The sequence below is a fragment of the Ictidomys tridecemlineatus genome, chromosome 13, assembly GCF_052094955.1.
Source record: "Ictidomys tridecemlineatus isolate mIctTri1 chromosome 13, mIctTri1.hap1, whole genome shotgun sequence".
Classification (NCBI taxonomy): Eukaryota; Metazoa; Chordata; class Mammalia; order Rodentia; family Sciuridae; genus Ictidomys; species Ictidomys tridecemlineatus.
Genome location: NC_135489.1, coordinates 23,637,581 through 23,661,756, shown reverse-complemented (window position 1 = coordinate 23,661,756; position 24,176 = coordinate 23,637,581). Strand labels below are relative to the sequence as shown.

At 48.2% G+C, this 24,176-nt stretch overlaps 1 protein-coding gene across 7 annotated transcripts in view; it reads right to left on the bottom strand.

The window, feature by feature from the left end:
• Window positions 1–24,176, bottom strand: part of Myo5b (myosin VB) — a 301,342-nt gene that overhangs the window by 66,648 nt on the left and 210,518 nt on the right. For all 7 annotated transcript variants that reach the window (XM_078030049.1, XM_078030050.1, XM_078030051.1 and 4 more), the window contains 5 exons: window positions 22,944–23,099; window positions 22,102–22,199; window positions 16,043–16,129; window positions 3,943–4,054; window positions 544–755 (listed from right to left, as the gene is read on the bottom strand). In XM_078030049.1, coding sequence (XP_077886175.1) covers window positions 544–755; window positions 3,943–4,054; window positions 16,043–16,129; window positions 22,102–22,199; window positions 22,944–23,099 — 665 coding nt within the window. The remainder of the gene's footprint in view (window positions 1–543; window positions 756–3,942; window positions 4,055–16,042; window positions 16,130–22,101; window positions 22,200–22,943; window positions 23,100–24,176) is intronic.

Genomic DNA, 24,176 nt, shown 5'->3' with positions numbered 1-24,176 from the left:
TGTGTGGTATCAGACTGGCATAAATGTTGGGCAGGGGAGCCCAACTGGCATCTTGGCAAAGAGCCACTGTGGTTGGACAAGTCATACCCTGTCTGTACTGGATCAGTGCAGCAACCCATGGAATGTCCTCCCAGGACCTTCCCAGACTAATTACAAACTCCAAGGATTCCAAAAGTTCCTGGTACACAGAGTGAGGTGACGTGTAAGTGTACTGTGATGGAAGGGGTAGATTCTAGGTGTAAATTTTTCTTTCTTATTTTTTGTTTTTTACTGTGGGGTTTAGGTAAAGAGGAAGTGATTGATTTGTACAAAAACTAGGTTCTAGGTTAGTGTTGGTGGGATGGGGGCAGTCGGGGGGCACCTGACTTGGGAACTAGACCAACTTCCTGAGGCGAGAAGGCATTTGAGGGATGCTCACCCACTGGGAGAGAGCCCAGGAACAGACAGGGCTCCACAGAACCTGCTTTAATTATGGACAAAAGGTCACCTAGCTGAGAGGCAGTTGCCCTCTTCCCTGCCCCAGATACACCTGGGCTTGCTTACCTGCGGGCCAGGTATCCTCGGCAGTACTTCTGCAAGGTTAAGGTGGCCCTCTTCAACCTGCGGTACTTCACCTTCTGCAGCCAGCCCCGGACGGTTTTCTGGATCATGATGGTGGCTGCTCGGAACTTGTCGGCCCGCAATTTCTCCAGGTAGGCCACTTGGCCTGCCCGAAAGAAGATCTTGGTGCGGCCAAACTGGAACTTGTCAGGATCCTTCATGGGGAAGGGAGAAGACCTGGCTGGTCATCAGTGATCAGCGTGGCAGCCTGCCCCGTGCCACCCAGTTCTTCCCACCAGATCTCAAGTGGCCCTCCACACTCGGCACTCATTCAACAGTGTGTCCCCACTACATAACAGGCGCTGGGTGAGTCACCCGGGATGGGCTGTAAAGATGACTGCCTGGAGGAACAGACATCGGGGCAAGGGCAACAGAGAAGCCAACAAGCCACTCCCTGCTTTCAGACAGTGATAGGATCAGGGAGAAAGTCAAACGGGGGGTGTTTAAAAATGATGCAGGAGACAGGCCCCTTGGGAGGTGCTCTTTGAGCAAAGATCTGAATGGACCCAAGTGGGCAGCCACGGAGAAGCAGCAAAGAGGAACTCTTCAAAGGAGCAGGTCAGATGCTCACACCCTGTGCTGGTAACAACCCAGGCATGTTGAGGAACGAGAGCCAGGACGGCTAAGCATGGGCGCTGCAGGTGGATGGATGTGAGGAGCCAGTCATGAAAGGCCTGGCAAGTCTGGTACAAAGTTGGGATGGGAGCCATGTGTTGGGGGTTCTGAGCAAAGCAATAGCCTCATCTGGTCAATGTTTTAAAGATTATCTTTAAATGGATGCAGTTGTACACAAATTACAGTATAAATAATCACCAAATAGAACTATTTTTTGAACATGTAGTGACTATCTGAATTATATCTATTAAGTTAAAATTAGTTGCCTTTCCCTGCATTCACCCCAGTGGATGAGAAATGATGACCAGAGGGCTATGGATAAGCCTGGAGAAGAACACTGAGAAAGTTAGCCCACGAAGACCTGAAGCCCTGCAAATCCACTGCCATCCCACATGCTCACTGGCACGAAGCCCATGGCAAGATGAGGGACCGAGCCAAAGTCTGCAGAGGACACACAAGAATGTGCTTCACACTGGCAAATGGCTCTGAAGGAATGCTAGGCCATCGTTCTTCATGGGCTAATCCCTATGCAGGTGACAGGAATGGGTTCCTTGCTGGGAGGAAAGAACCCAGCTTAGAATGCCTGAGCTTGAGACACAGCTCCAGCTGGAGTATCACTGGTCGTTTTTTCCATGGGCCTGGCTGCAGGTGAGGTGGGGCCTGGGTTGGTTCTCATACCTATGTCTGCTTGGGGCCACACCTCCAGTGGGCCCGTAGCTCATACTGAGCCACAGGGCTGGATGGGCCAGGAAGCTTCCAGGCAGCAGTTGCCATGGTTTGATTGCTACCCTGTGTGGGGAGAGTCCTGCTCAGCAAGAGGGGTCAGAATCGGGGACAAGCTCAGCTACTTGGTTTCAGCAGAATCAGAGAAGGGGGGGGTGTCACTGAATCCCAGGAAACATAGCAGGCATGCTTCATTTGTTATTCTGGAAATAAATAGGAAGGGGTGATGTGGCCTTCACCAACAGGACATTTAGGGGATCCCACCTGCTGGGGGACATCAAGCACTGCTGGCCCATAGAACATGGAGTAGCTAACTCCCCCCCGGAGGCCAGGAATGGGCTTCTCAGATCAGGAAGTATCTTAGAGCTCAGTTTGGGAGGAGACTCTGGGCAGGCAGGTAACAGAGAAAAAGCACTCCAGGCAGAGGAAACAGCATGTACTCGTTAATTTGCCTTCAGGCAAGTCATTTGTGTGTTCCTCCCACAAATGTTTGGTGGGCTCCCTGTATCATACCAAGTGCTTGTAAGTAGTGGGGAGCGTCAATGCAGAGATGGTTTCCCTGAAGGGAAGGCTGCATGCACCTGAAACATGGGATAGCAAGGACATGGGCCCCAAGAGTGACATGAAGGGCTATAGGCAAGAGCTGGGTCCAGGACAGCAGGAGAGCAGGGTCAGCCATGAAGCGAAGCACCAAGAAGTGGGCAGGCTACTCCTCATCTGTGAAGAGGCAGCTGTGCGCAGCAAGGCCCAGTGGTCAAAGTGCATCAAGGAGTCAGGCCCCAGGCAGTGGCACTTGGTCCCATTAGCAGGAGGGGAGCATGGTATAGGTGTGTGTCCCTTTAGGAAGAGGAGGTTCTGCTAGTAACCTTGGAGAAATCCAGGAAAGAGGGAGAGAAGGCAGCCACATGGTAGAGGGATCCTTGGCAGTCCTGGACTGCACACCGAGAGGCCAGTTCTGGTACCAATGAGGAGGAAGACTCCTACCATGTTAACCAAGGTCAGCCTACCTGAACAGATTGATCTCACCCATGAGAAAAGAGACGTTCACATGGACACTGACAAATGAAATGCAGCCAAAACTTCAGCTAACCAGAATTTGACTAAACAACCCTCAATTAACCAGACTGTCATCTTCTGATTTTTTTTTTTTAAAGGGTGGGGGTGGCAAAGGTGAATGGTATTTGGGCTCTATCTTTTTAAAATGTTACTTAAAACCATATTCATTTAGAATGGTATTCTGCACTGTCTGTCCAAAGCTACAAACCTGAGTAGCCAAAATGACGTTAAGATGAATAAATTTATGAAATAAAACACAAACTTAACTCCTAATTATATGACGATAAGCCATCCCGTGTGAGTAGATTTTTCTAGCAAAATACTTGACCTTTTTAAAATTTTTGAGGTAATTATTTTATCACCTTTTTAAAAGGAAGATTCTTGACATGATTTAACACTTTAACATTATCACACTCTTCTAGTGTTTCTGAATTTTCTTGAACTATTGAAATGTTTAACAATTTTCCTCTATTAATTCTGTTTCATAGTTCTCCAGTCTCAACTGTCGGGTGTGATTTCAGGTTATAAACACACAAAATCCTTTACTTTATCTGAAACAAGTAACTGAGGACGACCTGAGGCTGGCTATGCATTGACAAATAAAAACAGCTTTTTCCCTCTGCTGACCTGGGCTGTGCCTGGGCTCCAGATCCGAGACCCCACCAGGTGTACATGAGCCCAGCTATGGAGGAGCCAGAGAGGGCAGCCGGGGGAGTCTCCTTGTGCCCCCAGTGAGCTGTACCAACAACTCCATTTTCCTGTGTACCAAGATGTGAAAAGCCTAGCAGATCCTCTCTATGGGTGAAGAGGCTGTTTTTTCCTCCAGGTAGGAAAATTCATTAAACACCTCCAACAGGGGTTTCGAGGAGGATGAAGGCAAAAGCAGCAGATAACCCCCACCCTCTATTCTCAGGGTCTCCTGGTCATACTCTCTGGAGCCCAGCTCACCTTGACGAGGCTCTCCAGGACAGACCTGCAGATGGCCTTCTTGTCTGTGTTGGCAAGCTCCCTCTTCTTCACCAGCACTCGGTACCGGTTGAAGAAGTCATGGTAGGTCCACCTGGAGAGCGAGCAAAGGTGTGTCAGGTGACAAGTCCTTGCCTCTGGGCCACATAGGGGTCATGTGTGATCTCAGATGGCATTTCATGAGGTCAAAATCATGCTCATGGGAGCAAAAACCAGTCCCAGGAGAGTCTGGTCCACCTACAGCCCTTTGAGGATTTCAGTGTCGTGATTCTTGGAGTTGGGGCTGGAGCACTAGGAGTTAAGAATGCGTCTGATTAAGTACAAGCAGGGTCTCCACCAAAGCACCTGTAATTCCCTCCCCTGCAACTGCTGTCAGAGGCACATGGTCACAGCTTTGCTTTCAGAACATTGGCTTTCTTCTTACAGAATGGACGCTGTTCATTATAAACATTTAATACAGAAAAGTATACACTAGCAAATAACAAGCACCCATGTCCTAATCCCTAGGGATAAATTATTTATTCATATTTGATCAAGTTTAGGAGGAGACACTTTTCTCCCCAAAGTTGATTTTGCTCACAATTCTTTTTCTCCTTACTATAGTGCCCTATAAAGATAGCACCCAGCACATCACACAACTGGAGAGACCTATAATCCACATTTATGCCAGGAAGCAGTGTCTTATGTTCTAGCAGAGTGTCTTTAAGAGGGCCTTAAGTTTATCCTTCTGCTTCCGATTTCTATATTAATGAATGCAGCCCTCACTATTCCCTTAGCAGGGCCGACTTGCTCATGAGAACAGCCAGGGATTGCAGCGTGCCCCCAGCTCAATTCCATACCGTTTTCAGAGATGCTTGCAAGCTTGTAACTGCACACTGAGTCAGCCCACTCTTGCCTGGAAGGACAGTTTGTCTATGTCCCTCCAAAAGTCAATACAGTGCACCCCCAACCTTTGCTACATCCTTGTCCCCTGGAGGTGCAGCCAGCCCTGGCTCTCATCTTCAGAGGCATCAAGAGGACTGACATGCCCCGTCTCCAGGGGCCCTTGCTGTGTGCACCTCCTCTGGGAGTCAACAGGTGTTGTGCGGTTCCATCACTGGGGCCTTGCTGGGGGACCAGCACAGCTCAGGTTGGTTCATTAACACTAAGATGTCACTAGAGTATCAGCAGGTTGTATCCTTTTCCCTGGGGTTCTTGGCCTTTAAAGGGGGTCCTTTGGAGATTCTCTAGAGAAATGTGCTGCTTAGTGTCAGGACCCCTGGGAGATAATGAGGCCACACCGTGCTCTGGGAGAGGAATCCCAGAGAACTCTTCAGCTTCAGCTCCAGGATCTCATGACAGCCTGGGCCTCAAAGGAAAATGGAGGCTGAGCTCCCTGCTCTTTCCCCTCCACCTTCCTCCGTCATGGTTACCTTCCTTGGTTTGGTGGAAGATTGCTAACATAGCCGTGGGTCTCTGAGAAGGGGCAAGTTGAAAATAACATTTTCCCTTATCTTTCTAATCTTTTTTCTTCTATGTAGCATGGTTGGTTAGAGATTGCTTCTTTTAATGAAAGCTTTTGTGAGCTAGCACTTACCATAAAATTTGGCCTTTTAAAGTGTACAATTCAGTAGTTTTTAATACATTTGCAGAGTTGTGCAACCATCCCCAGTACTGAATTCCAGAACATTTTCTCAACCCCAAAAGGAAAGCCCATTGCCCTGGGCCAACCTTGGCAATCCTACTTTGTCTCTATGCCCCTTAGCTTTCAACTGCTTCTGTCACAAATGTAGCACACTGGGAATGAGGGAAGCATTCTGCTTAGAGCTCCTGGGTCTTTCCAAGGCCTGCTCACTGTCTGTGCAGACTACCTTCAGAAGGGAGGGCAGAGGGTACTTAGAGCTCCTGGCCTCTGTCTTATGGCCAGGAAAACGCTCCTCCATTCACTGAGCAGAAACTCCCTCACCTTCCAGTTTTGTGGAGGGACTGAGGCAAACCCACCGAGTCACTGGCCATCTCCAACAGGCACTTTTATTATTGGACACATTGAAGATTATTAACCAGATAAATGCTGCTTCAATTATTTCAATCATGCATGATAAGTGTCAAGAAAACTCCCAAGTCCTGATTCTAGGATGATTCACTCCAGAGGCCCGTGAACCAGAAAGCCAACGTTGACAAGTTGCCAACATATGTGTTATTTTGTCTTTTATCCATGCAAATGCTACCGAGTTTTCCCTAATCTCTTCCCCAGACTCCCTCCCAGTTTTAAATGTACACCATTCTCCGATACTTGCACATAAGGAAGGATGGACTTGGGTGAGAAAGAAAAATGCACAAGAGAAAGGGCTTCACAAATCTAGTTCTCCCTGACCACCAGTCAACATTCGGCTCGCTCGTGCCGTCTTCACTGGTCAGGGGCTTACCACTTTTAATTTTTGTACTAGGGATTGAACTCGGGGATTTTAATGACGGAGCCACATCACCAACCCTTTTTATTTTGAGTCAGGGCCTCACTAAGTTGCTTAGGATCTAAGTTGCTGAGGTTGGCTTTGAACTTGCCATTCTCCTGCCTCAGCCTCTAGAGTTTCTGGGATTACAGGTTCGCGCCACCATGTGGGCTCTCCCTTCACAGCTGCTGGGCACTTTCTCATGACTTTCAGAGGGCACTTCCCACATTCTGCATCAGGGTTATTTGTGTACTCACTTTTTTCTCCCTATGAGCTTGCAGTTTTGCTGGGGAAATAATTAAGGCAGCATTTTAGCTGGGCTAAAACCCTTAAATGCTTCTAATTTGAAAGTCTTAGTGCTGACAGATCCATAATTCAAGGAAATCATGAGTGTGGGGAGATGTGACTTCAAAGACATCAGGGCCAGTTTGGAATGAGCTTCAAGAATAGAAGTCTGACTCTGACCTTGACCAGCAGCATGATTGCAGTCCTGGCCTGGGATACCTTACTTCCCTTACCTGCAAGACAAAGGTACCTGCAAGACAAAAACATCTCACTATCAGCCAATGAGTTCGTCACATGGAGTGATGGAAAGCTGCAAAGCTTCCAAAGATCTCAACTGCTCATGCTTCCTGTGTGATCCCTCTCCTCTTCTTGCAAACATGTTCTTGAGAAAAACCCACACCAAGGACAAGGTGTGTGGGTAAAGCTGATGAGAGCGCGCCCAACTGTCCAGTGAGTATTGTTTTGGGTGGACGCTCCCTCTGGAGGCATCCGAAGGGGCACGCCTCCACTGTATCGGGGCCTAAGGCTTGTAAAAGTGTCATTCTTCACAGGACCCAGAATCAAATACGTGCAGAATCAAATACGTGCTCTCAGAGAGAGAACCCTCACCTCACAGGAAAACCTTTAAAGCAAAGCTAAAAAGATTCTGATTCTTCAAAAATAGAACTCAATGGGACTTTCTGATTAGGTGGGGACCTCTGGGTAGAGTTTCACTGTAATGGTATGAAAATGGGGCGATGCCATTCAGAGCCCAGGCCTGCACAGATGAAATCACAGCACACGAGCTCTTCCTGAGCTACTATGGGTCCTAGGGCTTTCTGCCTTCCGTTACACAGACCTGTTCACACATAGGTGGCTCCTCTGCTAGACTCTAGCCTCCTTAGGCCAGGGTCTCAGACTCCCCAGCACCCACCTGCATGGAATCTTTATACCTAGTCGCTTATTCATTTAAAAAGTTTTCTTACTGACCAAATGGTCAGTCTCTTGACCATCTGAACCTTTTCTCTCTACCAGTGTTGACTGAGGGGGACACTCTTGGCTTTGAGGTGGCAATTCTTCAGTATCCACAGGACATATAGCTTCTTTGGACCATCATCATTACTCCACCCCTGTTCATGAGATGTTAAAAAAAAAATCTCTCAAATATTTATAAAATGTTTGCCATGGGACATTCTTCTAGTCCTGGAAGACTTCTAGAGAATAGCCCCGACTGCCATCTGCTTCCACAGTGGGGATCCTTCTTGCTGTCTTTGCCCTCATCAGGGGGACGTGTCCTCTCCCCCCCACAGGAGCTCTGTCACTCAATGGCTGGGAGTTCTCCTTTACTCCACTCCCGTGCCTGGCTGCTCCTACATTCCTTTCCACAGAGTGGCAGGAGAAGAGCCCCCTCCCATGCCTAGGACAAGGTCCCAGCTGTGCTCAATGAGTCTCAGCAGCCAAAGGGATGGAATTCTCCCGAGCCTCGCCTGCCCTGGATTCCAGCTCTTCCGCTAGGCGGCCTGGCTGAGCATCCTCAGCTTCAGTATTCTCTTGAATAAAAGCCTCCTTCTTCACCTGGTATGCTCTGGCCTGCTGGGGAACAGTGCCCTCCTGGCCTCATCAGAGAGTCGCAGGTGGGTGTGTGGGAAAAGCTCAGGGCCTATGACAGCTTCCAGGTTAGACAAGCATTGGTCAGACCCAATCTGGAAGATTGCCTCCTACCACGAGCTCCTCAGGCTTCAGTGAGGGCAGAGCTGCTTTGCCTGGCACAGTGAGCAGCAGCTTGGGGTGATGTTCCAGTTGGCCGAGCTCCCCTCTGGAGCCTCACACTGGATCAACCCGTGGGAACATTTTGCAGAGGACTGTGCCTGGCTGAGAGGGCCCCAGTGGACCAGGGTGAACAGACAGGGTGTAACAGCCATAGCTGTACAACTTTGTATTTCCCTCTTGGGCAGGTTTCCTTGTGTGGGTAGTGGCTGGATTAAATAAGCCCCAAGTGTTGCTCCTTGGTATGGGGCTTTAAGTCACAAAAACTTATGACATCAGGCAACAAGAATCCCTAAAGATGTCATTGGGGGTGATCCCAAGGGCCCCTTAGAAAACAGTGAAGAGCTCCACCAGGGCTCCAGGTGGGGATTAGGGAGGTCAACCTGTACTCCCGGATACTCCTCATGCTGTCATTCATCTTAGGTCATGCCGACATGGCATGTGTTCCTTTCCTTCTGTACTCTGCAGAAGTAAAAAATAGTTCACAGAATGGGAGAAGAAATTTGGAAGTCCTACGTCTGATAATGTAGTTCATATCCAGAATATAGAAATAATTTACAATTCAACAATGGGCAAATAATCCAATATGAAAAATGGGCAAAGGATTTGAAATACATTTCTCCAAAGACATTATATGACCAGTAAGCATACGAAAAGATACTTAACGTTAACTATCATTACACATCTGCTAGAATGTCTATAGTCAAAAGATAGCCAGCGAGTGTTAGTAAAAATGTATAGAAATGGGAACACTCGCACTCGGTTGGTGACAATGTAAAATGGCACACCTGCTGTGAAAAACAACATGACAGTTCCTTAAAAGTATGAGCAAAGTTACCATATGACCCAGCACTTCCACTCCCAGGCATATACCCAAGGAAAAGGAAAAAATATGCCTGAACACATACACATTATTTATAGCAGTATTGTTCATACTCTCCAAAAAGTGGAAACAACCTAAATATCCATCAACAATGAAAGGATAAATGTGGTCTGTTCCTACAATGAAACGGTACACTGTAAAAACCAAGGAAAGTAGTACTGATGCCTGCTACCACACGGACACACCTTGGAAAGTCCCAATTGACAGGAGCCAGACCCAAAGCCACATATCATATGACTGCATTTATATGAAATGTAAGAAAAGGCCAATCTACAGCAATGGAAAGGTTCATGCTTGCCAGGATCCGGGAGGAGGGGGAGAGGAGCAGCCACTGCTAACCGGGTTTCTTTTCAGGGTAATGAAAACACGAGGCAATGCTGATGGTTGTACACTGCTGCCCACGATGAAAATCACTGAATCACTTTAAGGAGTGAATTTTATCACATATGAATTATGCCCCAACAGAAAGTCCATGGAATGAAAACGATGAGGTTTGTGAGTGGCTTTCATCAAGGAACACATAATCATGAGATTTTTCATTACTTCAGCACTAACCCTCCCAAAGGGTTCCCAGGGCAAAGGTTGCAGGATACTCACTCTCCAGCTTATGCCACCATTAATACAGGCCACCTGCCTCTCCCCCAACCCCAGTGTCCTGTGTGGGAGGCCACCCGCCCATAAGCTGAGCATCCCTTCTCAGCCTTGAGTAAGGGGGTGCTGGTCTGGCATCGCACGCCTTACGCTGTGCAATGCAAGTGGCCTCCACCTCGCTCTACAAAGAGGTCTGCTCTAGCCCTGGACTTGGGCGTTACCCAATGGGACTGGACGACTGACCCCCCCTTGAAACCTTATCCCCTGCCTTTTTGGGTGAAGAAAATTATCCAAATTCCTTTGTGTGTCCCCTATAAAGAGATTCTGGGTGCACGGTCTCTTGCCTTGCAGCAAGGAAGCTGACCCTTAAGGTCTCACGAGCCGTTCTACCCTCGATATGAAAATTACTTCTGTGTCCTGTGCTTTCTCGCTGTTTTCTTAGCTTAATGTTGCAGCCAACCCAGTTCATGTCAGTTTGGAGCTGACAAGAGTCCTAGACTTCCCAGAGTGTGGACCCAGCTCTGTAGCTTTGCTGCGGAGAGGGAAACACAAGTTTGAGAAATTGAAAGAAAGCACCACTGTTTTCATGATGACGAGCTGAAGAGAAGAACAGGCTTATGCAGTTGTGTTTTGTTGTGTTTTTATACCAAGAGTCCCCCTCCCCCCTCACTTATTTTGGTTCAACAGTCTTTGCCTCACAGTGGTTCCGGTCACAGACCTGTGTGAGCCCCAGAAAAGGTAGACAGGCGTCTGTTCAGGCTGGAGGGGCAGGGCGCCGAGAGGGTGGAGTTCTCTCCAGGACAGGGCAGTCATCATGGTGCCTTATGCACATTACAATGAACATCTTTCTCAGCCACTGAGCAGCATTTCAAATTGAATGACACGTTTTCATTTTAAGCCAGACACCCAGAGAGCCTTATTTCTTAGGGAGGATAAAAATAGACAGGTGGCCTGAAGTCTGAGGGAACAGGCTGCCACAGACAGCTGCTGCCGGCTGGCAATGCTACAGTCATCCCCTCTGGCCTGGTGGGACTCAGGCACTTTGGATGTGTTTTAATTTAGGAGCAAGGGTAAGAATTCTCCCAGGGATGCAGGCATTTTATCCTTTCATCATTGATGGACATTTAGGTGGGATGCAGGCACTGTGCCTGGAAAGCTTGGACAGGGGCAACGGCCCTGCGAAGACTATCTCTGTGATCTTGGACTCCATACGCACTGCCTTCCCCCTTGCCATTTTCCTCCCTTTGGGCCTGTGCACAAGAGAAATGCAGGAAGATGGCATAAACTGTAATTCCCCTAATCAAAGAAGCCCATTCAAGTAGCCCTGGGAAACAGCTCTGCAAAGCTACGAGTTACTCGACAAGTTAGCCCAAGTGAAGTCTCTTTGCTGTGTGGGGTTTTTAGCAGTGGAGAGGTCGATTCTTTTTGTAGACAACTCCCAATAGCCTAGGTTCCACTCACATCTTTCGGGTCCCTTGAAGATCTTCCAAATGAATTTCTCTCTATGCTCAATTACACTGGTTGATTTTCTTCCACAGCTGAGACCTTGCAGGGCATGAGGCATTCATAAAACTTTACTTGATTTATCCCAAATAAAGCTGAAATACCAGTCTCCTAGATCAAGCAGTTAGGCAGCAGCACTGTTTACTTCTTCGTCATCAGTGAAGTCACCCAAACAGTAACCACGGCTGGCAAGAGCAGAAGGTTAAGCAAAGAGTCTGAGTCTGAAGATTCCAGTGTGGGAGTTTTTTCCCCCTCAGCTCCAATCCCCATCACCTCTCATCTTCCAAATAATTACCATTCTGGGAGTGGCAAGAGGATAAGGGGAGGATCTAGACCAGATAGCAGGGAAGGTCCAACTCCACCTCAGGACTAACCAAGGGCCATAAAATCATGGTGCTGCTTTCCAACACTGAACATCTCCCATGGCAGTTCAGGGAGGAAACCCTTTCCTGGACCCTTGAGCAAAATGTGCTAAGGCAGCCAATGTAAGGCTGCGGAGGGAGGGTGTACCCTGGATCTGGGCCTACCCACTCACATCACCGCGGCAGGCAACCTTTTCTGTGATACCAGAAATATACCTGTACTTCCTTGTACTTCCCATAACACCTGTAATTACAGAAACAAAAGGTACAGATGTAATTACCTGAAGAAAGAAGTCTGAAACAATTAGGACAGCGGGAAAAGACGTGTTTCTGCCATCTTGAAAGAGGCCAGCAAGGTATGGGCATCTCGACCCTGCTGGCAACTCTGAATGCAGCCAGGTGGAACACACAGTAGGAGAAGCCACCTTCCTCATGGGTCCAAGGACTTGGAGGGCACATGCTCTTAGCTGCCAAGAAGCAGCAGTCTGAATTAGGGGAGAAGCACACCTGGTGTGCCAGCAGGCTAAGAATGGGGGACGGAGCAGTTGCAACGGAGCACTGGGTGGCCAGGGAAAGCCTTCTCTAACTTGCTGTCCATCCCTGATGCTCCCTGGCTGGCGCTGGCAGTGTCCTCCCACTCCTCCCCACGATCCTCACCCTCCCTGCTCTTCCAGGCCCAGCTCCAGGTGCAGTTTCTCCCACATCTAACACTGGTTCTGTGGTGGTCTCTGCTTCAAGTCTGTGTCACTTCTAGCTGTGGGCTCCTGGTGGGCAGGGGCCAACGCAGGGCTGGAGAGTCCGTATAGTGCGAGACGGGCAGGAGAAAGATTGAGGGGAAAGACCCACAGAGCCAAAAACCTTTCATTCTACATAAAGCTTTCTACATAAAGCTCACGCCAGACCCCAGAATTAAAGCCCCTCCCCACTCTCCCATCTCTATAAACAGACCGTTCTGCACTGTGACAGCAAACCCAGTAGGAGTGCAGATGGCACACACTGTCACTCTGATTTCACACAATGAGGGTGTGAGGAAGCTCAGCCGATGAATCAGAGCTGGCACAGATGTGCAGACCTCTGCCTGGGCAGAGCCTGTAGCCTCTCCTTGATGTCCAAGGAGACTCCTCAGAGGGACACCTTCTACAATTCATTTGTCTTGTTATTAAACAATCTGTTAGAAAGTTCTTGGTGAAACAGGCGACTCCAAGATTCCACCAGCCTCAGACTACCTCACTGTCGTAGGCTTCTCTTGTTTTTTCCATGCTTCCCCCTTTACAAGCCCCATTAAACCAGTGAGAGTTATATACAAAGGTCAACACCTTGGGGTTCTCCGCTTGCCTTCAGGCCTCTTCACTGAAAGCATGGGTGTGGCTCTTTCTTGCACCAGTTTGAAACAGAATCTATTAGTTCTAATTACAGACTTTGGTGCTGGGGACCAAACCCAGGGCTTTGCACATGCTGAGCACATGCTCTACCACTGAGCTAAACCCTCAGCCTCTTTAACTTTTAAACTCGTCCTTTCGAGTTGTAGAGTCCTAGGAATTTCAGTATGCTCTTTTTGAGGTGGCTATACACATCGGGATTTCACAAAAACAAAGCTAGAAATTTCTGGTAAAGTTGTCTTCTACCCAGATACCTATGTCCAAAGGGAGGCAGATTCTTGCTCATATCTTGAGTGATATAACAAGTACTTTATTAAATACTGAAGTACTGTCATTATGCTGAGGACTTTGATACATTATCTCATTCCTCACAACCAATGAGGTGAAGATACTTAAAGATAAGGAAACCTAGGCTCAGACATTAACCTGCCCAAAGTCACCCAGGCAAGACGTGTAGGAACCAACACCTGAACCCCAGGCTGACTCCAAAGCACAGTGTTCAGCTACCATGCCGTTTCAGCTTTTGCCTGGGCTGCAGTTCCACATCCTGAACTCCTACACACAAGTTGGCAAGAATAGGAAGCCAGGTCTTGGGTCTGGGCTAGGCATAGGGGGAAGGTCTCTCAGGACCCCAACCCACTCCTCTGACAAACCTCTTTTAGAGTGCAGCACTTCACCGACTTGAGCAGTCAGATGCTCTGCAATGACAATACAGCATGGGACAAAGGTGCTCCTTTTCTGAGCCCCATCATGAAAGCACATCTTAGAGCATGAGACACCTCACTTATAACACAGACATGGCCATGCCACAACATCCCTCTGCCACAAACCACCTTTTTTTTAAAAACAATTTCCAACCCAAGTCATTTCATTAAAAACAGTGTATTGGTCAAAATTAATCAAAATTATTTCCTGACTCATGAGGGGTTTGCAACACATGATTATGAGAAACACCGGGATAAAGACAGAGGACTAAAGAAACCCTTTTAGTGGGCAAGACCTACCTCAGGAACGCAGCAAACACAAGAGCTGGGAATAGGAGTAGAGCCAGCTGCCCATGGGACATGGTTGGAAACCGGTCGTTTGGCAGTAACCTAAGGTCCTCTCCCAGTTCAACTGAATAAGTCAGTTCTGAACCCTATGCTTACAGCAGGCATCCGAAGGCAGTGGAACTGATGACTACAGTGGCCTGAACTCAGATCTGAACCACTGGGCTGCAGCTGCTCAATCAAAAGGCCTATGCAGGGCACAGTGGGAAGGGAAGCCAGAGGGCAACTGGGTTCTCAGTCCCCTTTCAAAAGGAATGCCGAGCCTCCATCCAGGAAGCCAGAGCCTCCCCACTCATTAGCAACAGGTGGTTAGCTACTTGGGTTCAGACCCCAGGGTCAAAAAGTGAGAGGGACCCCAGGATAACCCCTGCTTTTGCCTAAGTAAGGACATATGTAGCTAAAAACAAAAAAACCCAGCCTTTAGTCTTGCTCCAGAGGACCACCCTGCAGGGTTTTAAACAGCAGACAGGAGTGGACGCCTTTCCTAATCCCTTATGCCCACTTCTGGCTTCTTCTACCTCCTCATAGAAGGGACTTCCTAGGTCAGAGGGTCCTCGTGGGCAGCTCCACAAGCTCTGTGCTGCTGTACTGCTCAGCCCAGCCCCAATTAATGGCACATGTTTGGCTTATAGGACAGTGGCACAGTGTATCTCACGAGAGCAAGGAGTTGCCACACACCCCTCCACACACATTTCAGGCAGGTCCAGGGGAAAGCCACAACTTATTACGGCTTCCCCAGGCTCCAGACTGGTTCAGTGTCTTATCCACACTGCAGGGCAACCATGAGGGTTTTGTTTTTTTTTAATTTGAAGAAATTCAACTTCCACCACATATTTGATTCCCTATTAAAAGTCAAAGGGCTTGACAGTAGTAAACAGGTGGAATGTGACATATGCATACCAGAGAATATTATTCAACCTTAAGAAAGAATGACATTTGGTCACACACCACAACATGGACATGCAGCCACATGAAATACGCCAGTCACCAAGAGGACAAATACTTTAAAACTCCACCTGCATCAGGCACCCCGAGTTGTCAAATTCAGAGACAAAGCAGAAAGGTGGTTGCTAGGGCTGGAGGGAGGGAACGACAGGTGCTCTGGTTTGATGTGGGCTCTCTCTCAAGGGATCATGTATTAGAAGCCTGGTCCCTGGGGTGGTGGTTTAGGGAGGGGGTGTAACCTTTAGCAGGTGGGGCCTACTAGAAGATCCTTAGGCCAGTTGGAGATGCTGCTTTCAGAAGGGATCAGGAGAACCCAGTTTCTCTCTGGTTTCCTATTTGGTGACGTTCTCTCTCCTTCCTTCCTAATTTTGGCCTTTTAGCCTCTTAAACTAGAAACCTTTTCCTTCTAAGGTTAGCTTTCCTGAAGTATTGTGTTACAGTAACAAAAAAATGAACTACAACAAGGAGTAACTGAGTGCCTATAGAGTTTCAGTTTTGCAAGCTGAAGGGAGTTCTGGAGACGGATGGTGGTGATGTCTGCACAACAATGCCAATGTGCTAATGTCACTAAACTGTCAACTTAAAAATGGTCAAGATAAGTATATTTTACCAAATAAAATGAAAAAGATACAGGGGCTATGGTGGGCATCAAAGGAGGGATCCCTTTTGAAATACTACCTAGCTCATCACCTAGACCAACATCAACTTGAATTTTGAAAAGCTGCCTCCAAATATCTTACTATATTGATTCCTGTGCTATTTCAGGGACAAATGAAATTCTAATTGCTGTCAGCATCCCAATTTGGGCCCTCCACTTTTTTAGGATCTGTCTCCAGCTAACAGTATATTTGAGACCCCGGGGGGCACACACACAGCATTCCCTTGGGCAAATGGCTGGCAGGCACGTTACCTGGATGGGTAGCCAGCTGCACTGATGCGAATCGTCTCCAACACCCCACAGGCTCTGAGCTGCTGCACGGCTCTCTTTGGGTCAAAGCTGCCAACAACAAGATAAGCAATGAGTGTTTGTGTAGGCAAATAAACAGAAGAGAAAAGTTCACTCCTTTCCATAACATGAGCGCCTGCTTTACTGAGTTATGGATGGCCATGCACAAGGTCAGGGTGAAGCACAGGCTGAAAGGCACCAACTGGCAGGCAGATGAGCCATCTCACCATCTCCAGTTCTGTGAAGGTGGCTCTTGCAAATGCTCAATCCCGCCTCTTCTTTGCTTATCTGAATTCTGCCCATTCCCCCTTCCTGAGCTTGCCCTATTTTCATCCACATGGTCAAATATCTTAAATCAATGTCCACACCATGTACCCTTGGCACCGTAATCCTTACTTAGCCCAGGGGTTAAAAAAGTCAATTTCAGGCCTGGCAGACCTGCGTTGGACTCATGATATGGCCACTTACCAGATGCAGGCGTAATTTGGGGAATAAAACCACCTCTTTGGGCCTCAGCAGCCTCATCTATGAAATGGATAACAGTACTCATTTTCCAGGGTTAGTATGAGGATTAAACGTAATGGCCCACAAAAGCAACTAGGGCAGTGCCTGCCAGAAGGGCACGCACTGTTGGCTAGGATGGGTCATGACAGCTGCTCAGTTAAGAATCATAGATGAAGACCTTACCTTCCTAACTCCATAGAAAACGGGTACCATCTTCAAACACTGCCATGCCCTACGATGCTAAGCCTAGCACTGAAAACCCAGCATCTCTCACACATGCTGAATGTGTGGGGGGGGGAACAGATACTGTCAGACCTTGTCTGGGTTTTATGAGGGCATGTGTTTGAAGGAAGAGAGGGCACAGAGGAATGCCCTAAGGGGCAGTGTAGGACATGTGGCGAAAGTATTCATAGAAACCCAAGGGGAAAATGTCAGGTTGGCTGAATGATTAGGGAGTCCCCAAGAAAGAATTAAGCTGATCTAGATTTAGTCACTACTAGTAATTTGCTAAGAACACTGCTCCACTCCATGAGTAGCAATGAGGAACAAATGTTCCTTTTCCTTCTGGCTTCTTGCAGCTCAATGGAAACTCAGGACCAGGCTTTTGTTCTCTGAAAGTAGAAGGGCAGGAGCAAGGACCCACCAGGCTCACAGCCACAGATCTGGGAGATCATAGTGGCTTTGGCAGGACCCTTGACCATGTCACCAGGCAGCCTGCTTTCCTTAGTCAAAGGGAGTTGGGGCTACACCAGCTCCAGGACCTGCAATGTCTCAGTGGGCACCCCTTTGCCATGTCGTCACCTGTCAATCTCCCTGACTGAGGTATTCTTTTTCCAGAAGCTGGACCCATCTAGATTCTGAAACTCTGCAGGACAGAGTTGCTGCCCTCAGAGTCCTCTCTCTCCACAAGATTCCATCTATGTCTTCCTATCACTCTGCATATCTGCTTAATCCCTTAGCCATGCCCCTCTTGTGCTGAGTGCCCCGTGGGTCTGGCACACAGAAATCCATCAATACAGCGTTTGGCAAATGGTGCCCTGGGCTTGCCAGAGCTCAGTGGGTTTCAAGCTACTGACAACGGCAAGCTACCACCGCATCTGCAGGTGCACTGTGGTTCCTGAGGGCCCTGGGTCTCAGGAAGCACTCACACCTGCTTCTGGCCTGCACCTACTTCAACTTCCTCACTCTTCCCCATGACCTGCCCAAGTCCTACCTCTTCCAAATACACAGCTCCTCCATCCCGTCTCACTGATCTCTCCAGTCCCAAATAATGCTGGCCCCAGTGACCCTGACACTTGGAGTGTGTAAGGCACAATTGAGGGCTGTTACAATCCTGAGCTTCGTGATCACTTCAGATGATTTAATTTCATTTTTTAAACTAGAACCAAAACTCTGAGGCATGAGGCTCTCATAGGGCCAGAGGAAACGCATGACTGAGCAAGTCACCACATGCCTACCCTTTCCCACTGCCACACTGTCTGGTTTTCCCGAGTCCTCCATGGGATGCAGCACTGTCCTGGGATCAGTCTTGTAAGGAGCACCTCAAGACATAAAGGCTGCTGGGTCCCTCAAGTGACCACATGTGGCCTTCAGACTCTGCTGTCCACAGGCTCTGCTCCTCTTACCTCCAAGATGAGCAGCTGGGTCCTGAGTTAGAAGGTTGTCATGCTTGAGCTGTGGAAAGACGCTCTGTGGCCTACAGGGGACCCTCTCCAGGGTTCCACACCCAAATATAGAAACCCATGTTCTCCTGCCCACCAGCATCTTCCTCTGCCTGGCACAACCACAGGGCTAAACAGCCCCCTACACGTATAGTAGATAGTACGCGCAGGGGCACCTGAGACCCATGTGCTCTATGGGCCCAGCTGGCATTCCTACTCCTACCAGGCCTACCCCCATTCCCGCAGCAGAAACTAAGATGCTTCCTGAAAACTAGCTCCTTCCTTAACCACTACTTCTCTTCCCAGCCACAGCCCTTCCTGCTTTGCTACACGCCCACAGCATGCCTTGCGACCACTGGGCATCCCAGTCCTGGACTGTGTCCTGTCTAATGGTCAGGCACCAACTTGCTAGGTGTAGAGTCATATCACCAAGCATCGCAGAGGAAACAGAATGGAGGAGGGGGTGGCAAGTCTTCCCTTGGAGCCCAACACCATACACAGAGCTGGACCCGTGAAGGCATTCAGCCCATGGATTTTGAACTCAGCTTCGTGAGGAACTCTGCAAAGCCACTTGCCTCCTCATGCCTGCTGTGCCTTCTGAATGGTGACACTGTCCTCACTGTGCTCTGGGGAAAGAGTGAGACTATAGGAGAGAATGTCCTATGGCCTCAGTTCTGCCACTAAGGACTAGAGTCACTGCATGAGGCCCCATCTCTTTGCAACCGATTTTCCTCTTTCACAGGCAGGAGGACATCTGCCTGTAACTCGTGTGCATGTTGTAACAACCATGTGATGTGAAAAAGGAAAAAGATACCTATAAGGACAATGTTGCCAACCCTTTCCCTGTTCACAGCCTCAGAAAAGATATGAAACCAGCCAGCCTTCTTCTGAGCTCTAACCTGACCTCTTCAGAAGAAAACAAGTCCATCTGCCTCCTGCAGTCAACACGAGGTGACCAGAAATGGAAAACCAGCCCTTCTACCATGAAACTGTGGAGGACCCTGGTGAGGATAATTAACATGCAACTCTGGGACTGAAAAAAATCACCTGGTCAAAATGCTGAGAGCCAGGTTTACGCTCCCCGCCCCTCAGTACATGTGTGGGAACAGAGGAGCACCAGCTGCTGGGTGCAGGCGAGAATCCCATGGGGTCTATTCTGTACCCCTTTCCCTTTTATTTGGGCTTGAAGCTCACAACTCTGCCCTGAGACCCCGAGACCCCGAGACCCATGGGTGGGCCTGCAGGAAAGTCACACAGGTCTTTCAGCAAGTGACCCCAGACTGACACTCGTCCTGGGCTACCTTCTCCCTGGACACTTCACCGTTCTCGTGTCCCTGTCGCAGTAGCACTCTGAGAGCTGCTGACAGCCACTTTGGTGGCAATGCCAATTATTGTGATGGGCAACTCCTTAAGCATGGGGGACATATCAATGTCATTCTGCCTGGCCAGGCCCAGCAACTACTAATTGAGATAAGATAGAAGTTTCTTGAGTAAAAGCAGCACAGGGAAAAATACTTTTATATAATAAGAGTGTGATCAAAGCATTCAGTGTGGGACTGTGGTTCTCAATGGGGTTCTCTCAGTGGTTCTATGCCCCCAAGAGAACACTTGGCAATATTTAAAAAAATCTCAGTTGTCCTCACAGCAGGGATGCTCCTGGCATCTGGTGCACAGAGGCCAGTGAAACTTCTAAACATCCTACATGCCCAGGACAGGCTCCCATGACCAAGAATCATCTGATTCCAATGTCAACAGTGAAGATGAGAAACTCATTTCCTTCTAGAATAATGTCAATAATGTACTTAATCACACAATCATTCCCCCACCCCCAAATAATCCCCAATCATTATCTCCTTGGATTCTTTCATCAGGGTATCTTAAAAATACAATTATCCGAGCAAAAAGAGTCGTTTATGATTAGCCAAAGAACCAGTAATGAGCCAGGGTTAGAATTCAGAATTTCTGGCTTGGTTTAGCGTTCTTCCTTTAGTCCCAAAGGCAAAGGAGGGTCTTAGAAAAATGGTATATTAGAACTAGAAAGTGCTTTCAAAATCTCTGGCTTCTCCTCTCATTTGGGAGGAAAGCCCTGCAGAGCTCCTGGCTGGTTCCAGGATCCGGTGAATGAACTGCCCAAGGTCACAGCTGGCTGGGGTAGGACGGGTATGGAGCCCATCTCTACTCTCCTAGGTCCTGCAGGATGCTCTGCAATTTACACCCGAGAGTCTTCCACACACGCTGCTCTTTCATCAGCCTCTTCTGGAGCCTGCCAGTAAGCGGATGCCATGCGGGGGGATTCCTAAGCACATCTCAGAACTTTAGAGCCAGAGAGAAGATGGAGCAATCAGATGCTTCAAAGAAGGCCGAGTGACACAGCCTCTGGCTCTCTTCCACTAATAGGCCCATAGAGTGCAAAGTCCAGCTTCACTAAGCAATGAGAATAGAACGCAGTTTGGATATTCTGAGTTACAAAAAGAAATTACACTAGGACCAAAAAGGAAATCATGGAACAAATAGGAATTGGTTCTTAAAAAGTTAACAGTATACCTTCTCTGGCCAAAAGGAATGGCACATGTGACGGCTCGAAGTAAGGGAAGAAGAAACGCTGAGGTGAAGAGAGGCCATTTCAAGGGCCTGGGGCAGCATTCCAGGCAAGAGCAATGGGGCTCTGGGGATCACAGTTGTAAACTAAGGTCCATTTCTCAACTTGCACATGAGAGAAAACATGAGGTACTCGTCTTTCTGGTCAGGAATTAGGGAATAGGGTAGGTAAAGGGAGAATGGATTATCAGCCTGTGCTGTATGCACAAGTTAAAATATCACACTGAACCTCATTATTATGTGCAATTGATATGTGTTAAAAATTTAAAGGAAAAAATGAAGAGAATCTGGAACAAGAGAGAAAAGAGACCAATGTGTTAGGTTTTCATGTATACTCCATGGGACTTGGACAATGACCAGACACTGTAGTAAAGGAAAAGGAAGAATCAAGGGTTACACTGTCCAATAATGGTAGCCACTAGCCCCCTGTGTTATGTGAAGCAAATCAAACAAAATGAATTCCGTTCTTCAACCATACTGGCCAGGTTTCAAGCACCGACAGCCACATGTGACCACTGGCTGCCGATTGTAGAACACACCCATCCTCACAGGAAGCTCTACTGGACAGCACCTGACCAGAGGTTCACAGCTTCCAGTGTGGGCGATCAGGTGTAGGTGGATGAGGCATCAGGATGATTATGCCATTTTCTAGACCAGAGACCAAAGAAAGGATAAAGAGCCTGGTCCTTGGCCATCCTGAATGTGATCTGGCCCATGAAGCTCTGATCTGGAATTTGGCAGAATCAAAGATGGACAAAGAAAATTGAGAATCGCCGTTACATGACTGACCTCACCAAGTACCTGGAAGTATGGATAGAACTTCAAGAATCAGTCTCCAGGTGTGGGCAGAGGAGTGGGGGGAACAAGAGCAAGGGTGGATACTTGGAAGGACAGCAGCGGAGTGAGGTGAGAAGCAGGACCACCTGCATGTCTATCTCTACCTGCCATTTGATGGCCGTTTCTTCAATGCCAGAAAAGCATTTCCTGCCCGTTTCTGCCATCCTGTCTGAATTTAACATTTGCCAGGGGAGATGAGGCTTCCACATTTACTGATATACTTCTAAATGGGCCTCTATTTGGTTCAGGCGTGTGCATTCCTCAGCACCAAGGCAAGCTCCAGGGGATGGGGAACTATATCTTCTCACCCTGACCATTCACCATGCTGGAGGCTGCAGGGTCTCCCAAGGCTGAGCCCACCCAGTTGCACCTGAGCCTCCAAGGCGGAGTGAAAGGGGCTGACCAAGCCCAGTAGGCACTTACTGGAAGGGGAGCTTCTCGTCGTTGGGCTTGATGCAGCGAACATAATGCGGGGTGGTGGCATTCAGGGTCTCCATGAGCAGATGCAGGGAAGTGCGGAACTGCAGAGGCAAAAGCCAGAGCCAAGTTGTTTATCATACATCCAAAAAAGTGTTGAAAATAAAGAAACACTCATACTGAGGGTGGTGGTCATTGTTACTATTATCAACCCCAGAGAACAGGGGAAAAAATTTGGAGACCTGGGCGAGTCCAGTGACACTCCTACTGTGCAGTGACCAAGTGAGAAAAAAAGGCAGGTGAACACTAAGGGAAATGAGCCATTTCACTGCTGGGTACTGGTGCTGAACATGGGGCACTGCAGCCTCCATTCCAGAGCATCCTGGAAGTGACTGTAAAATGACCTGAATTGACAAACCCACAGGAATAAAAGCAGGTGGCAGTTGCCAGGGGCTTCTCTGGAGACACCAGACACAATACCCACAGTGACCTGGAGCAGGAGAAGCTGTCCTTGCCTCTGATCCCTGGACTTATTTAACTCTCCTCTCCACTCTGCAGAGTCCACTTTCTCACCTCCCCACTAGTTACTGCAGCCCTTCACTGCCTCAGGGGTAATGCACTCACGGGCTGTCCTCATCCCCCTTCCTGGCTCCTCTGCTAGTCCTCTCTGGTGCAGGTTTTGCAGATTCCTCTTCAAAAGATACAAAGCTCAAGCTTAGTGACCAGGGCTGCCAATGCTAAGGTCACTATGGCCTCCCTGACCTTGCAGCTGCCCTTAATCTACAGAGATGCCAACCCTGCCCCATGCACCATGGAGCTCAGCTTCTGGTCACAGGCCTGGAGCTGACCTGGTGGCCCACAGATTTCTTGTGTTCCTTGTTGGAGGCCTTCATGGGGGGTCTGGCAGAGCGAATGTTGATCTTCGAAGACGATCCCTTCCCTGATGTGCTGGTGGCAGGAATAGGGTCCTTGTCATCACGAAACAAGTCGGCCACTAATGGGAACTAGAAACAACCACAAGGAAAACAAAAACCAGATCTCTCATACTTTGGTTCAATTTTTCCCCAAATAGTCAACACATAGTTGTGAGAAATGAAAATATGTTCACACAAAGCCCCATATACCAATGTTCACAGCAGTGTTGTGCATGAGAACTACCAGGCTGAGATGCCTGGAATGGCCACCACCAGATCGGTGGAGAAATGTAGTTATCACCCATAGGGTGGACGACGATTCAATATAAAGGAATGACCTCCTCTCACATGATACAATGTAAGTACGTTTGAGAACATTACGCTAAGTGAGAGAAGCCAGACGTCTCCAAGTTTTAGCTACCAAAAGGTGACAATTTTCTTCCTATTCACAGCATCTTTGAAATGGATCATCTTCCTCCTCTCTTCATGCATTCATTTCAAAGTCATAAATATTATTTCTTCAGAAGGGAAGGGAAAGAACTGGGGGTGTAACTCAGTGGTGGAATGCTTGCCTAGCATGCGTTAGGCCCAAGTTTGATCCCCAGCACAAGGGGTGGGGGAAGCCTGCATAATCAAGGGGGAGGGAATTGGTGAACTGTCAGAGAAACAGACAGTTCATACATGATTTTTTAAACATCTGAGTAAAATTCATATGCCAACATCATAAAAATGGTACTTTCAGTAGGTACTCAATTCTATGAGCTACAGCAGTAGAGAAAGGAAAATGAGGGCCTGGGGCTGTGGCTCAGCAGTAGAGTGCTTGCCTAGCATGTGTGAGGCACTGGGTTCGATCCTTAGCACCACATAAAGTCATTGTGTCCATCTACAATTAAAGAAAAAGTAAATGAGGTCACTGAATCTGGAAGTTAGATTGACTAGTTCTTCCATCTGTTCATCAATACTTACATCAACACAACGATAAAAGTTGTGCTGGAAGCTGGCAACACAAAGTGAATAAAACAGCCTCTGAGGTTACCCTTACACAGCTATGTGACCTATGGCAAACCCGTTCACCTGACTTGGTTTTGACTTGAACCCGATGATTCGTCTAAATCATTAATCATCTCCACGTAATGACAAGATGATGTTCTAATGAAAAGGAACATG